Consider the following 15,476-nt stretch of genomic DNA (forward strand, 5'->3'; position numbering starts at 1 on the left):
CATGTTATTGGCCTTTTGTTGACTCTTTTTACTTTTTCACCTTCCTCTTTTAATTTCTTGCCTTGCCTATTTGATTTGCTCTGTTGGGCCTCATGGTGTTGTTGCCTTCATTGTCTTTTTCTAGGATCTTGTTTAGAATTGCTTGTAGTGCTGGTTTGGTATTCATGTAATTTCTCAGGTGTTCTTTGTCGTGGAAGTGTCTTATTTCCCCATCCATTTTGAAAGAGAGTTTTGCTGGATACATCAGTCTAGGTTGGAGGTTATTTTCTTTTAGTACTTGAAATATCTCATTCCAGGCTCTCCTTGCCCCAAGGGTTTGTGTTGAAAAGTCTCCTTTGATTCTGATGGGCTTTCCTTTGTATGTGATTTGTTTCTTTTCTCTTACTGCTTGTAGTATTTTGTTCTTCTGTTGGGTTTCTGGGATCTTGATTATTATATGTCTAGGTGTAGATTTTTTTTGATTGTAGCTAGTTAGGGTCCTATATGCCTCAGTTATCTGAATGTCAAATTCTTCCCCTCTGTTTGGGAAGTTTTCTGTCATTAATTCTGCGAACAGCTTTTTAAAGTCATTTGTATTTTCTCCTGCTACTTCATGTATTCCTATCAGTCTTATGTTATTCTTCTTTGAATCATCTAGGAGTTGTTGGATCAATTTCTCATGATCCCTTACTGTTTTTAAGAGACCTCTCTTTTCATGGTCACTGATTGCAATCTTATCTTCTATATCTGAGAGTCTATCTTCGCATTCTTTTATTCTGTTGCATACACTTTCTATGGAGTGTTTAATCTCCTGGATATCTGTTTGAATCTGTTTTATGGATTCCATTTCTTTCCTATGTTGGGCGTTTATTTTTTCCATTTCTTTTTTATGCTGGGCCTTCATGGCTTCTATCATGGTCCTGAGCTCATCTATTTTTTTTGTCAGTTTCTGCTCTAAAGTCTCAAATCATGACTTCCATTTTGCTATCTCTATGGTTATCTGGGAAATTATTTCTGTTTTGAATTTTTCTAGAGCCTGATTGATCTGTTTTGTTACTTCCTGTGCTTTGAGTTCAGGGTGTCCTGGTGGTTCACTATTGGCCTTTTCATCCTCATTTGCCCTACTGTTTGCCATTGGCGAACTGGAAGTCTGTCCTTGTGTCTTGCTTAAGTGTTTTCTCATTTTCATTTTTGTTGTTGGACTGTCCTTGGTTTAATCTCTGGATTATCACCCAAATCTTCCTGATATATTTGCACCGTAGCTTCTGTGTCTCTAATGACCCACAGACATTCTCATCTTCATAACATCAGAGAAACAGCTCATCAAATCAACCGTGATGCTTTATCCCAAGTGATACAATTAGCAACACATTAAGATCAAGTACAACTTGGACATTGACCACCTGTGGTAGTCACTAGTCAATCACCCTTAAATCATTTGAATTAAATTGAAATCAAGAAGCAGTCCAGAACATGTCTGCAGTGAACAAAATTTCAATATAGTGTATTTACCATTTAATGGCTCAGACAGAGCAAGGATGCAAGTCCCCTGGTCTCAGTTAGCTGATGGCTGAACCCATGACACTGACTGACCTCGGGTTGCAAGGCCCAGATTGAGTTCCCCAACCTTCTGAATGGTTGAACTCCGCAATGTTCTATTACAGGTTTCCCACCCACTTCCTTTAAAGATGTTCAAAGTTGGGAACTCAGAAAAATACCCTTGATGACCACCTCTGCCTCTGCAGAGTGGGTCAAAAGACTGGCACATTCAGGAGGTCTGAGAGTGTGGGGGGGTCTTATGGGGGTTAAGGGGTGCCCACACGGCTACCTTCCTGGCGCTTGAGCGATGGCTGCTGGGTCGGGAGCAGGCATGGCTCTCCTTCCCGCGGTGGATCGGGGCCAAGGCTACCTCCCAGCGCTTGAGCGATGGCTGAGTTGGAGTATTTTTAAATTAAATATATTGATATAAATTACATAAGACAGAATGCTCAGATTTAGTTACAATTTGATGAGTTTTGACAAATGTATATATACCTGTGTAACTATCACGATCAACATTTACACCATGATAGGAAGTTTCCTCCCGGCTTCTGCAGTCTGTTTGGTCTCAACCCATCCTCAGTGCCAAGTAACTACCGATCTGCTTTCTCATACTATAGGTAAGTTTCACCTGTTCTAAACTTCATATACATGTATATATTTTTTGCTTGTCTTTCACTCCACATATTTTAGAGATTTGTCTATACTGTTGCATGTGTGCTTTTCTTTTTTATTTTGAGTACTCCTTTGAGTATACCTCAACTTATCCATTTATTTATTGACATTTAGATTGCTTCATTTTGGGGTGTCATGAACATTCCTGTACAGTGTGTGGGCATCTGTTTCATATACTATAATCATAAAATTCTACAATTTCTAGGTTTACATTTTAGCGTTCTAAAATATTTCCCAGGCTGAGATGTGGCTCAGTGGGTTTTCCAAAGTGACTATACCATTTTCCAGTCTCACCAGGCAAAATAGTTCCAGTTGCTCCACACCATCTCTCTCATGGTATCATCAGTTTAAAAACAATAATAGTTTTAGCAATTCTAGTAGTGGAAAATGGCATATGACTATAGTTTTAATCTACATTTCTCTGATGCCTAATATTACACATTTTCATGAGTTTACTGGCCATTCATATAACTTCTTTAGGAAGAATCTGTTCAAATTATTTTTTACCCAGAGGCAATGTTACAACTCCCTTCATTTTCCAATGCAAATAAAGGTGTAAACATGAATTTCTATGACAATTGTCTCCTAATTCTAAAACATTCTAATTCAAAATATCCCCAAATGGAGAAAATTGTTCTATTTCTGTTTGTTTGGTTTTTTGTGGGTTTGTTTTTTTGAGACAGGGTCTCACTATGTAGTTGAGACTGACCTGGAACTCACTATGTAGCCCTGGCTTGTCTTGAACTCACAGTGATCTTCCTGCCTCAGACTCCTGCGTGCCAGAATTACAGGAATGCGCCAACATGTCCAGCTTAATTGTTCCATTTCTAATACCAGACTTTTTTTCTCTTCACAGAATTATGCTTAGGACAGAACTATGTACAAAACAAAACTTATGAGTTCCAATTTTTCTTTCTTTTCATTTCTTTTTTTTTTTTTTTTTTTGGTACCAGGGATCAATCTCAGGACCTTGCGCTTGTAAGGCAGGCACAGTGCCACTGAGTTCTAAATCCTTGGACCTAAAAAACTTTTTTTGTTTGTTTGTTTGTTTTTTGCTACCGGGGATTGAACTCCAGTCCTTGCGCTTGCAAGGCAGGCCACCGAACCACTGAGCTAAATCCCCGGCCCCCTAAAAAACTTTTAATCAAGGAAGCTTAGTAATATTTTAGACCCTTTGGTGTTTCAGAGGTTTTTACATAAGACAAGCCACCATAAAATGCAGGGTGAGTGAGAGTATATCTGTTTTATGTAAAGTGGGTAAAAGTAAACAGCCACAGCAAAGTGGGAATAAACTACTTTAATATTTCCTGGGACCTTTTTATTGTGGTAAAATATACATAAAATTTACAGGGCCAAGTGTGGTGGTGCACATCTGTAATTCTAGCATTTGGAAAGCTAAGGCAGGCAGGATTGTTGTAAATTTGGGCCCAGCCTGTGCTACATAGTGAGTTCAAGAACAGGCCGAACTACACAGCAAGACCCTGTCTCAGAAAACAAAACAAAATTTATAATTTTAACCATTTAAAAATGTGGTGCTTTAAATATATTCATACTACTTTGTAACCATCACCCTCCTCAATCCACTTTCTTATCATCCCAATTTGAAGCTCCATTCCCAATACTAACTCCCCAGTCACATCCCAACAGTTCCTGGAAACCACCATTCTACTGTATGCCTTTATGAATTTGACTAGTTATGCTATGTTATATAGGAGGAATCATATGAATTTGTCTTTTTGTGTCTACTTCACTTAATATGTTTGCAAGCACAGTTCAGATTTTTTTTTTTTGTAAAGACAAGGTCTCACTATGTAGTTCAGGCTGGCCTTGAACTCACACTGATCCTCTTGTTTCAACCTCCTGAGTGCTGGGATTACAGGCATGCACCACCAGGCCCAACTCAGAATTTCCTTTCTTCTTAAGATTAATATTTCACACCAGGTGTGGTGGTGAACGCCTGTAATCCCAGTACTCAGGAGGCTGAGGCAGGAGGATTGCTGTGAGTTTGAGACCGGCCTGGGCTACATAGTGAGACCCTGTCTCAAAAAATGAAACAAAACAAAAAGACTAATATTTCATGGCATATACATATCACATTTTGTTTATCTTCCATCCCTCTATCCATCAATGGACTTGGGTTACTTCCACTCTGGAGATATTGTGAATAATGCTGCTATGCATATGGGTGTGCAGTATCTGTTCAAGACTGTGTTTTAAATTGTTTTGGGTGTATATTCAGAAGTGGAATTGCTAGATGATATAGTAATTCTACATTTTTCTGAGTAATCCTGGGGGAAAAATCCTTTTTTTTTTTTTTTTTTGGTACTGGGGATCAAATTTGGGTCCTTGGGCTTGTGAGGCGGGTGGCAGAACCACTGAACTAAATCCCCAACCCCGGGAAACCACTTTTAGGACAAGCATTTGATAATCAGTTCACTTAAATTTCTGTGTCCCTTAAGTCTTTCTGTGCCCCAGATTGAAAACTCCTTTTCTAAGGGAGTCAGACCTTAGAACGGAAAGGAAGTAATATTGAGGGGAAAGCATAAATTTGGAGCCAAATAGTAGGGAGTAGAACCCAATATTTAGTCTAGGACCTGAAGGCGAATCATTTCCTTCTTTGAAGTTTTCTTTTCTTTCAAATGAAGCTAACACCTACCCCACAGGACTACTGATGATATTTAAAGAGAATGGTTTATGGAATTAATATGAGAAAATGAAAAAATGGAAACAAAGTCTTTGTAGATAAGGAGGGGTGGAGGGGTTGAAGAGAGCACAGGGGAACAGGGAACAAATAAGAACCAAGATGGACTATGTAAAGGTGAAAATTTCTAATGATGAATGTCATTACCTTTTATACTTTAAATGTATCTATAAAATTAATTTTTAAAAATGTAAAAAAGAATTTTTTTGAGATCTTGATACAGCAGGACAGGTGAGTAGACTCTGACCTAAAGATGAATGCTACCTGATAGCCACAGATGAATAAATAGGTCACTTCAATATAAAGTAGTACATGATTATCATAGGTGTCTTGGAGGCAAGGCATTTTATCCTTATGAGAAAGGTCAGAGACATGCTCGAAATGGGTGAAGAGTAGGAAACCTGCAGGCTGAAGACACAAGTAAAGACACAAAGGCAAAACCCCAAGCACGTTAGGAAAACTCACAGCAACTTGATGTCACAATACAAAATGCAAAACATGAATGGGAACAAATGAGGTTAGGTTAGGCAGCTTCCTGCAAAGCCATGCTAAAGATCATGACCTTACTATGTGCCTTGGTTTCCTCCTGTTTCAAATTCTGTAAAATGAGGGTTATAATAGTACTTTTCCCACAGAGCTGCTGGGCAACTAAAGAAAATCTAAATGAAATAACACACACAGAGAAACCAGAAGACTGCCTGACACGTACTGGAGGCCCAGATATTTCCTAACAGTAATAACAATCTTAAAGGGGGCAGAAAGGTTTTAAGCTAGAAACTGTACTACCACATCAATGATTACTCTGGGGAAGCCAGACTTCTGGTGCAGGCCCTCAAAGTTAGTTTTCTTCCAGTGACTCCATCTCTTTCCCAATAACAAAAAGACCACCACAGCACATTGCTTTTTAAAGTTTTACTAAAGTTTAATGGAACAATTAATATATTTTTTTGTTAACCCCAGTACAAAAATACAGTTGATGACTTGACAAAAATGGCTCCAGGTAGGGCTTGAAGGTTACAGTTTCTCCATTGTGATGAGGAAAAGCATGCTTCCAGCTGGGGCTGAGTCCAAGCACACAGCCATTCCTGAACACACATGCGTGCAAACAGGGGAAGCCGAACACAGAGGAAGGAGGTCATGGGGACTCAGGAAGAAAGAACTCCAAGATTATTCCCAGGAGAAAAACAGGCTGGTCTCTTTGATAAGTGGTAGAATTACCAATGTATTATTTAGGACTTAATTTTTTAAAAAAATTTTAAGCTCTTCCTGAATGTTAATATTATGGAAAAGATGCTACTGGTCTTCTTTCACCAGTAAGGCAAGTAAAGCAGGAGGAATTGGGAAAAGACTCAAATACTGAAATTTGAGGAGTAAATCTCCAAGTGGCTCAAGTTTTGTGCCATAAGGTTTCATTCTTAACATTCAAAGACAAATGGACATTTAGGTGATAGGTAGCAGGAGAGGGAAGTCTGCCACACTGCTAGATCCATACACATGCCGACCAGCTTGTTAGCAGACTTCTTCCACAGTGAGAAAGCTGCTTCCAGTGTTGGTAGAAGCTAGGTTTCCTGGCTGGTTTAATTGTTCTGGGTGATTCCTCAATATTCCTTCCATTGCTGCTTTCCTTCTAGAACAATGACTTTGATGAAAGAAGGGACACATTCATATTACAACTCGTCTTCAAGGTGTCTCTGTCTGAAGGCATCACCTGTCAGCTTTTCCTGAGCTTCCTTCATTCCCTGAACAACTGTGAAATCAAAGCAGTGAGAAAAGTTATGATGCAGATCTTTAATATCTGATATTTGGGACTTTTAAATGTCTTAGGAAAATCATGAGATCTGGACTTAAGATCAGGTTGTGAGTTTTAGCCCTGGCATGTCACTGACCTCTCTGAATTTTCCTTGTCTATAAAATGCAACTTCATGCAGGATTATTATAAAACACGAGAACACCTTCCTATCATCTCCATTATGTCTTCTGGATGACTGTTGCATTTATTTAATTTCCTGTAGAGTTACAGGTTACACTAATGATGTGCATGGGTGTGCGGTCTATGTATTCCCATGCACGCTTGGAGAAGAATGATCTCAACTCCAGGGTGTAGTCATTTTCATTTTCAACTATACTTGGAAGAAATCATATTCAGGCAATACAACAAAACAAAAAACCAAAAACAACAACAACAACAAAATACCAAAACAAAGAGAGAAAGCTAGAAGGAGGGACATCTCATGGCATATTCCTTTTATAGATTTGCATTTTAAGAAGGGTCATTTCAGTATAGGCATTTGCATGATGGTTTTATAGTAGCACCCCTGTATAGCTGCAGGCTGGGAGCTAGTTTAAGCAGAATCTGTGAGTCCTGGGAAGCAAACCCATTATCTCCTAAGAGACACATAAGATAGTTATTTCCTCTTTGTCTTCAGTCACTGAATATTCCAGTTTTGTGTCAGCTAAGCCACAAAGAACCTACAGGAAGAGTCTTGTTCATATTTGAACTACGGCAGTGTAGAGATGGCAATGGATAACTTGGATATAATTATAAAGAGAAAGTGAATCCGAGGAGATCTAACACCCAGCTGCTCTTCTCTGTGTGAAAAATCTTTTAACATCCATCTCCAGGGATCTGCATTTGGTCTAGAAGTGCCATTTTCCCTACCCAGAAGAAGGGATGGTAACACTTCAAGATCTCTTCCCCTTCGCTATTCTGAAAATACAAGTTCCAAAGATAGTGATCAGTGACCTGGCTGCTTAACAACAGGGGATGCACGACAACTCAGCAAACAACTCCCTTTTATACAACAGGGTAAAAAGGAAGGAAAAGTCATAGTATATGACATGAATTCCAAGCTGTGCTTTTAAAGTGCTTACACTCCAGAATTCAGACAGGATTTCAGCCTTCCTTCACCAGTCTATACTGATGCCATTTTTCTCTGCTTGAAACATGCTTTTCTCTTCCGTATGCTGACTCGGTCTCACTGTCCAGGGCTCAGTCCACTCAGTTTCCCCTAGCAAGCTTCATACAGTCTCCACATCAGGCTGTATCCTCCCCACTTTTTGCTTCTTTAGTTTCAAATGTTCCCTCATATATGTCCAGAGACAAATTCTTACAGTTGTTGATCCAGTTAAGAGTTTAGTACCTCTTAATCAGTTATTTTTATTCTTTCTCTAGTTTGTTACAGGAACAATGCAATGGGGAAAAAACAAAAACAAAAAACTAGTTCTGGATTTAAATCCTAACTGTGTGACTTACTGTGAGACTGTGAACAGGTGACTCTCTCCAGAAGTTAGTTAGCTTCCGATGGGTTAGTTAGCTCTTCCTCTGGATTTCATTTATACTGTGGGACTGGGGATTGAACCTAGGGCCTTCACACTGAACTACATCCCCAGCCACTTTTTTTTTTTTGAGATAGGTTCTTGCTAAGTCACTAAGTTGCCCAGGCTGGCCTTGAATTTGCTCTTCATGCCTCAGCCTCCCAGAGTTCTGGGATTACAGGCATGTACCACCACGTTCAGTTTCACTGGATTTTTTTTTTAAACAAGAGCTTTAATTTGGCTCATTTCCATTGGATTTTTGAGTAGCTAGGGAAGGGCTCAGTTTTAGCTTTCTCCTGTATCCTATACAGGATGTAGCCAAAAGTTAGTCATGCAGGAAATATCCAGCTAACAGGTTGGATTAAGCTCTTGTCATAGACCCTGTCTATCATTCATCCGAGTTAAATCTGGTAGCAATTCTCCCTCCTTTCACTCAGCAGAACTGTACCTTGCTCAGCACTGACGTAGAAATACTTGTAGCTCGGGTTACCATTCTCATTGATGATTTCAGGACGCACCTTGCCACTGGGATCTATTATAGACAAAACGGCACAGGGATTGCAGTAGTTACAACAAAGAGGTACTTCTCAACACCACATGGTATACTAAGTCCTTTTGTAAATAATACCAGCCCATCCTTGCAGCCCATTACGCTACCCCTTGCATGTCATGTTTTGGTCACAATGAACTCCTTACAATTCCCAGAATGCAAATCCTCCTAGCCCCTCCCTGTGACTTGGCACGGCTGCTCCCTTTTTTCACGGGTGTTCCTTTTATTCTTGATGATGGGGGTCCTATATTTTTATATCTCCACAGAATCAAGCCAAATGTTAAGCAGAGATTAGGTGATCATTAACTATGTCTTATAAACTTGTTTGTGAAAAGACATTTGTCTGATTGTACTATTCTGTTGCCTCAGTTATACTATAGGGTCAGAGTGGGAGTTGTGGCTTCTTCTCTTTTTCTATCTTCTTATAGTGTCTAGCACAGCTCTTAACATGTGGTTGACGATCAGATGACTGCTGAACAAATAAAAAATCAAACTTCTCATTGCTCATAAAAGCAGTTTGTTAATGGGAAAATTTGTCATACAAACTTGCAGTTCTAGTATATTCAGAATTCTCTAATCTCTTGAAACTGGCTTCTGTTTGTGGATATCCTAATGTAGTTTTACTAGGTGCAGTCAGTATCTTGAATCATTTCTCTCTCCATCCACACACACCATAGCTGCCAAGATTAAGATGTTTTAGCCTTACCCAAGAAAAGGATTCGTGGAATATAACCACCATCAGGACTGAAATCTTCATCCCTGGGTTCCTCTTCATCCTATTAAGGTTAAATGTGAACTTTACATTAGATCATATTTTCCATCTCAGAGACTTTTAGTGCATTCTGCCCTTGCTAGGACTCCAAGGTCCTGCATGATCTGCCCCCGGGCACTTCTCAAACTTCAAACTTTATCTTGTTTGGTCCTTTTTAGCCAATTAACCTTGCTTATTGCTGTCATTCAACAAGTCAGATACGATCCTAAGTCAGACTTTTGAACTTGCTCTTATCCTGTCTAGACACACTTCCTCCTATCCTCCCTCTACGTCAGATCTTTGCTCAAATATCACCTTCTTTCCTAATCACCTGTTTAAAATTGCATCCCTGAGACCCTTTATTTTTAGCTACATTTACTATCATCTGACATGTTTTCCTTGTCTTTCTACATTAGAACGTTATTTCAATGGGGAAATGTTTTCTCTTTTGTTCACTGATGTATTGCAAGTGCCTACATGACTGACTCACAAACAGCATTTCTTGAATGCAGGAATTAATGAAATTGCTATTTAGGCTACAATTGTGGAGTGATAGTCTTCCCAGGAGATACCACCACGCAATTACTTTATTATTGTTGTTTTAGAGAAATTCTTAAGTTAAAGGAATGCTCACTAAAGACATTATTTCTGTTTCCTCTGAATGGAGACCATGATTTACCATAAAAAATGTCAAGGAATTCATTAGCATGGGAAACCAACAGTAACTTTACAATTTGCAACGTGGTTCCCATTTCAGGGGCTAAACTGGGACATTTCTTCAAACTGTAATAAACTGCTTCAGTAAGATATACCAGCACTCGTGCTATTCACTACTATATAAGCAACACTGTTGCAGTCTCAATGATAACTATTCATCTGGTCAGAAGATTCTTGGTTCTATGCTTAAATATATGTAAGCTTCACAGAAATTTAAGCTGTAAGTATCATCACAGAGCATACAAGTAGTTCCATATTTGAAGAATATTGGAATATAGCTAAGTCATAGTAGCTATTCTAATCACGTATTCAACTCTGATTTTGAACAAACTGAATACTTCTTTCAGGCCTAAGATGTTCTTTCTATAAACTGGGGACAGTACCAATAGCCTAAAAATCTCTCTAAGTCTAAAGTCTGATATTCTATGACTCAAGATTCCGAGACCTTAAGCCTATACATGTCAAGTGCACAAAAACTATCTCATGAGGAAACAGGAAAGTTGTAAATAATAAGACCAGCAGAGAGGAGATGTTTAACTGAGTCTCATTTGTCAGGAAGTTTAGACTCCATGTATGATTACCATCTAGCTATAAAAAATGTGGACTGTTGTAATAAAAAACCAAGGATGAGCCAAGCATAGTTATGCACATCTCTGGTCCCAGTACTCAGGAGACAGAGGCAAGAGAATTGCTTCTAGTTAGGGGTCAGCCTGAGCTACACACTAAGTTCCAGGCCAGCATGAACTATATAGAAAGAACCTGTTTCAAAAATAAATAAATAAATAAATAAATAGAAATTAAAAACCCAGGATAAAAGATCTTTAAGATTTAGTTATCTTAGGCCTGGGGATTTAGCTCAGAAGCACTGTGCGTGCCTCGCAAGTGCAAGGTCCTGAGTTTGATCCCTGGTACCAAAAAAAAAAAGGAAAAAAGTTATCTTTTTCAGGCTCTCCTCTCCTACTTCCTACCCACAGTAGATGCCAAATGGCTTTCTACCACATCTAATGCAAGCCTTAACACTAGAGGTCAAAAAATTTTTAAATATACATAAATAAACACACAAAAATTAGAGGTCAAGAGAAAAACAAATATATAGAAGTGGCCAGCTCTGCTCAGTATGATTTTATACCACTAATAATAATAAATCTAAAATAATAAAGTCTTTTAAAAGGAGAAACTCTTAGTCTTACCTCAAGATTTACCATAACAAAATTATGGGCAAGTTCTGAAATTTCTTTAGATTCTGCAAATTTGGGCTTTAAAGCTAGGGGAAAAAAAGAAAAGATTTTGGAACAGAAGAAACATTCATCATATCCAAACCCTAAAGAGCAAGAGCATTACTGATTCTCCTGGAATAGTCCCAATAATTTGCTAAATTGATACATGTAACTGAAACCTTTTATATTTTTAACTTAAAATCAGAATCAATTCATAGATCTTGACCCTTTTGCTACTTATTTACACAGCTATATGACCTTGAGTGGCATTTCATTTCTCTGAAACTTTTATCTGATTGATAAAGTAAGGATGACATATAAGTGGAAGGAGTATTACTTTTTTTTTTTTTTTGGTACTGGGGATCGAACTCAGGACCCTGCACTTGTGAGGCAGGCGGTGGAACCAGAGCTAAATCCCCATCCCTGGAGGGGGTATTACTATCTGCTTTTTTATTTTTGATACCAAGGATCAAACTTAGGATGTTGCACTTGCCAGGCAAGCACAGCACCGAGCTACATTCCGGCCCTACTATTTGCTTTTTATAGTTACATTTCAGTAACTTGTATGGAAAGCAGAAATAATAGCACACTGCCACTAATACAGCTACAATTTCATATACACTAGTTATTTACACTAATTTTACATGCCTTCTCCAACTAGGATGTTATTAGGTGTAGCACACTAAATTAAAGCTAAAACCTGGCTGGGAAGGTGGCAGGCTAGCTAGTATAGGAGAAAGAATACATGACACAACGTCAAATAACTAATTTGGTTCCCCTCTCCTCCAGGAAGACTTATCTACTTCTCATGTCTTTCAGTACAGCTCCCTCTAACATTCACGGTCTATGTGACATATTTTAGCATTTACTCCTGTACTCTATATCACTATATCTTAATTACCTCATTTTCCTTAAACCCTGCCTTGCAAATATAACTGTAAATTACACAAAGGAAGGAAATCAACATCATATATTTCTTTGGTATTCCTTCAAGCACTCAGTAGTGCTGTGCCAGAATCAGTGCTAACATTTATTGCATGTTAACCTTTGACAGCACATTTGAGGTCTGATGTTAAGTACTTGAACTTACCTTTGCAAGCACCACACCAAGACTTATGGATAATCACCATCAGGGGCAATCCACTTAAAAACAAAACAAACAAATTATAAGCTAGTATACTTCCTCAAAGCTAGTCTAAAAAAATGTTTATGAAGACAAAGATTAATGTACAAAGATGTTCATGTACTGTACTATGACTCCAGTTGGGAAAAATGAAATTCAAAAAATTCAACAGTAATATATTATCCTAGCAAAATTACTGTTAAATTCCGACATTTCTGCAAATTTGGGTGTTAAGACAAGGGAAAAAGATTATGGGATAGAAAAAAACCATCAAATTGACATTTTAAAATATTATGGTATTCTAAATGATTACATTATGTAGTCATGGACAATGTAAATGAAAATTTTTCATTGCTGTGAAATAAAAATCCAGGACATAAAAATCATCTATGACCTGATTGTAATTATACATATATGCAGAGCAAAGAGCCCAAAAGGACATGTACCAAAATATATCAGTTATCTATAGATGATGAGATTGTACTTTTCCCTGTAACTTCTACCATTTTCCAACAATTAAATATATTTTCATAATCAGGGAGGAAAAAAATTTAAATAATAAGCAATATAATCCACTGGTACTCACATAAAGTTTTTAAGCTCTCAAAGCTCAAATACTAGGAGGGCCCTATGTAGGCAATCACTGACTTTCTCCATCATACAACCCCCTATATTACCATATTACCACATGCTGGTGTAATATTATGACTGTACTTGGCATTACTGAATTATATCTATTATTTACCCATCTCTCTCCATTATACTTGGAGCTTCTTAAGGAATTCTTAGCTTCTTCTCAGAATTCTCTTCTTAAGGAATTTTCAGCATGTTTCTAGCACATACACTATTACCGGTAGCACAAATACTTATATTACATTTACTACATATCATTAATATTCTACATTAGTGATAGTAAATTTTTTAGAGCTTTCAACCATATAAATAGCTTGATGTTGCATGTGTGCACTATATTTGCCACCACTGTTCTAAATATAAATTTAGAAGCTGGTTTAATGAGTGTCCAATGAGCTACTTCACCTTAAGCTGATGACAAATCTGGATGTATTTGTGTCTCTCCTATTTGCAAATGCTTGTAAACCACACAAGAAGAGCAAGTTTAGGTGGGTAGTGGGATCTAGGTAACTGTAATAGTCAATAGTAATGCTTTAAGTGCATTATCTCATTTAAGCCCTTAAAACAACTCTAGAGTAGATACCATTAACGGTCTCATAACATAAATGAGAAAATATAAAATATAAATGAGAAAACCCAGGCTCCTAAAAGATTAAAAACTTGGCCATATAATATCTAGGTTCTGCCGAGTGTGGTAGCACATGCCGGTGATCCCAGCATTTGCAGAGTGTGAGGCAGGAAGGTCAGCATGCAGGAGTCTCCAGGCCTGCATGAACTGCATGGCAAGACCCTGTCTCAAAACAAAACACCTGGGGATGTAGCTCATGTTGCCACCACCTGCCTCGCAAGCACAAGGCACCAAGTTTGATCCCTGGTACCAAACAAAAAAAACAAAACAAATCTAGGTTCTGCCATTTACTCAGAAGCCTGACTCTAAAATCAGTCTTATAATATAGTCTACTTCAATTTGGAATAGCAATCCAGAATCCATGGGTTTAAACCCAATTTATCTCAACCAATAATCATCTTAGAATCAGACAATCAAAGATGGAAAAGGTCTTTGAGATTATCAATTCCAAACCTCTATTTCATGCATTAGTTCTCTCAGTTATCAGAAAAAGGTGGTCCAGATTATCCAATGAGTAACAAATACATAATCAACTGTGGCAACCTACCTCCCTCAACTTGTAACAGCTCCATGCAATTTCAAAGCATGTACATTTTAGAACGTCTTGCTCCCTCTTCTCTCCCTGGCACTCCTATTCATGTTGTAGAACTGAAATTAAAATTGAAGTCTGCAGGCCAACTCCAATCTACTTCCTTCTTCCATAGGGCCAACAATATATAAATTTTAAAATGTATTTTTCAATAATTGAAAAGCAAATCTAAAGGAACATATTTTATGACAGGTTGGAATTAAATGTAATTCACATTCAGTGTCTATATATATTTTTTTAAATTCCAATGGTTGTACCATTCTTGGGAGTTATTTCAATACCAGGTCGCTGCATGTAGTGGAAAGAGCAAGCTATTCCTTCCACCTTCTATCTCCAAAAATCCAATTAATATACTCCAAAAAAATCCATGTCATATATACTGTTCTGTCACAGAGTATGTATCAGATAGTAAATCGGTAAATTTGATTTTAGCTAAAAGGTCAAGAAATGTGTCTATCAAATTAGAATACATTCATGCTCATGTACTTCGGTTATTGGGTATAAGCAGCAAGACCACAAAGTCTAATACATTTACTGTTTTGCCCTTTGTGGACCACTGTTGTAAAATGATGGTTCAAATGTTAACTCCTTTGTAAAGCATTCCCCAAACTACCTTCTCCCAGCAGCTAGTTAGTCCTTCTCTCATCTGGGCTCTCAAGAATTTTGTCATCATCCTCTGACCACTAGACTTTGACATCCTATAATCATCTGTATTTCCCTTCTCAAGGTCAGTTAGTTTGAAAAATCACAGGCATTGATAAAGTAGGTATACTATCAGTTCAATGAAAGCAACAAGAGTAAAAAGACAAGCTCACAGTGAAAACATTATGAAGCACAATAATTATGTAAACTGTCATAATCACTCTAGGTGAGACCAATCTAGTCCCTCCTACTATCAAAATACTATTTCAACCAAAGGTATAGCAATAATACATGTGAGTTTGGTGTGGCACTTCATGCCTATAATCCTAGATCCACAAGTCTGAGGCAGGAGGATCATTTGAGGCCAATCTACAATACATAGTGAAATCCTGTCTCAAAAAAAAAAAAAAAAAAAAA

General features: G+C 37.9%; 1 protein-coding gene across 1 annotated transcript in view; it reads right to left on the reverse strand.

Annotated features, from left to right (window-relative positions):
- Window positions 1-5,888: 5,888 nt before the first annotated feature.
- Window positions 5,889-15,476, reverse strand: part of Txndc12 (thioredoxin domain containing 12) — a 27,209-nt gene continuing 17,621 nt past the window's right edge. The window contains exons 3-7 of the mRNA XM_010610313.3: window positions 12,535-12,587; window positions 11,418-11,491; window positions 9,466-9,535; window positions 8,658-8,741; window positions 5,889-6,641 (exon numbers count right to left, since the gene is read on the reverse strand). Coding sequence (XP_010608615.1) covers window positions 6,562-6,641; window positions 8,658-8,741; window positions 9,466-9,535; window positions 11,418-11,491; window positions 12,535-12,587 — 361 coding nt within the window. The 3' untranslated portion in view covers window positions 5,889-6,561. The remainder of the gene's footprint in view (window positions 6,642-8,657; window positions 8,742-9,465; window positions 9,536-11,417; window positions 11,492-12,534; window positions 12,588-15,476) is intronic.

This window comes from Fukomys damarensis, unplaced genomic scaffold, assembly GCF_012274545.1.
Source record: "Fukomys damarensis isolate Sample0158 unplaced genomic scaffold, DMR_v1.0_HiC HiC_scaffold_23, whole genome shotgun sequence".
Classification (NCBI taxonomy): Eukaryota; Metazoa; Chordata; class Mammalia; order Rodentia; family Bathyergidae; genus Fukomys; species Fukomys damarensis.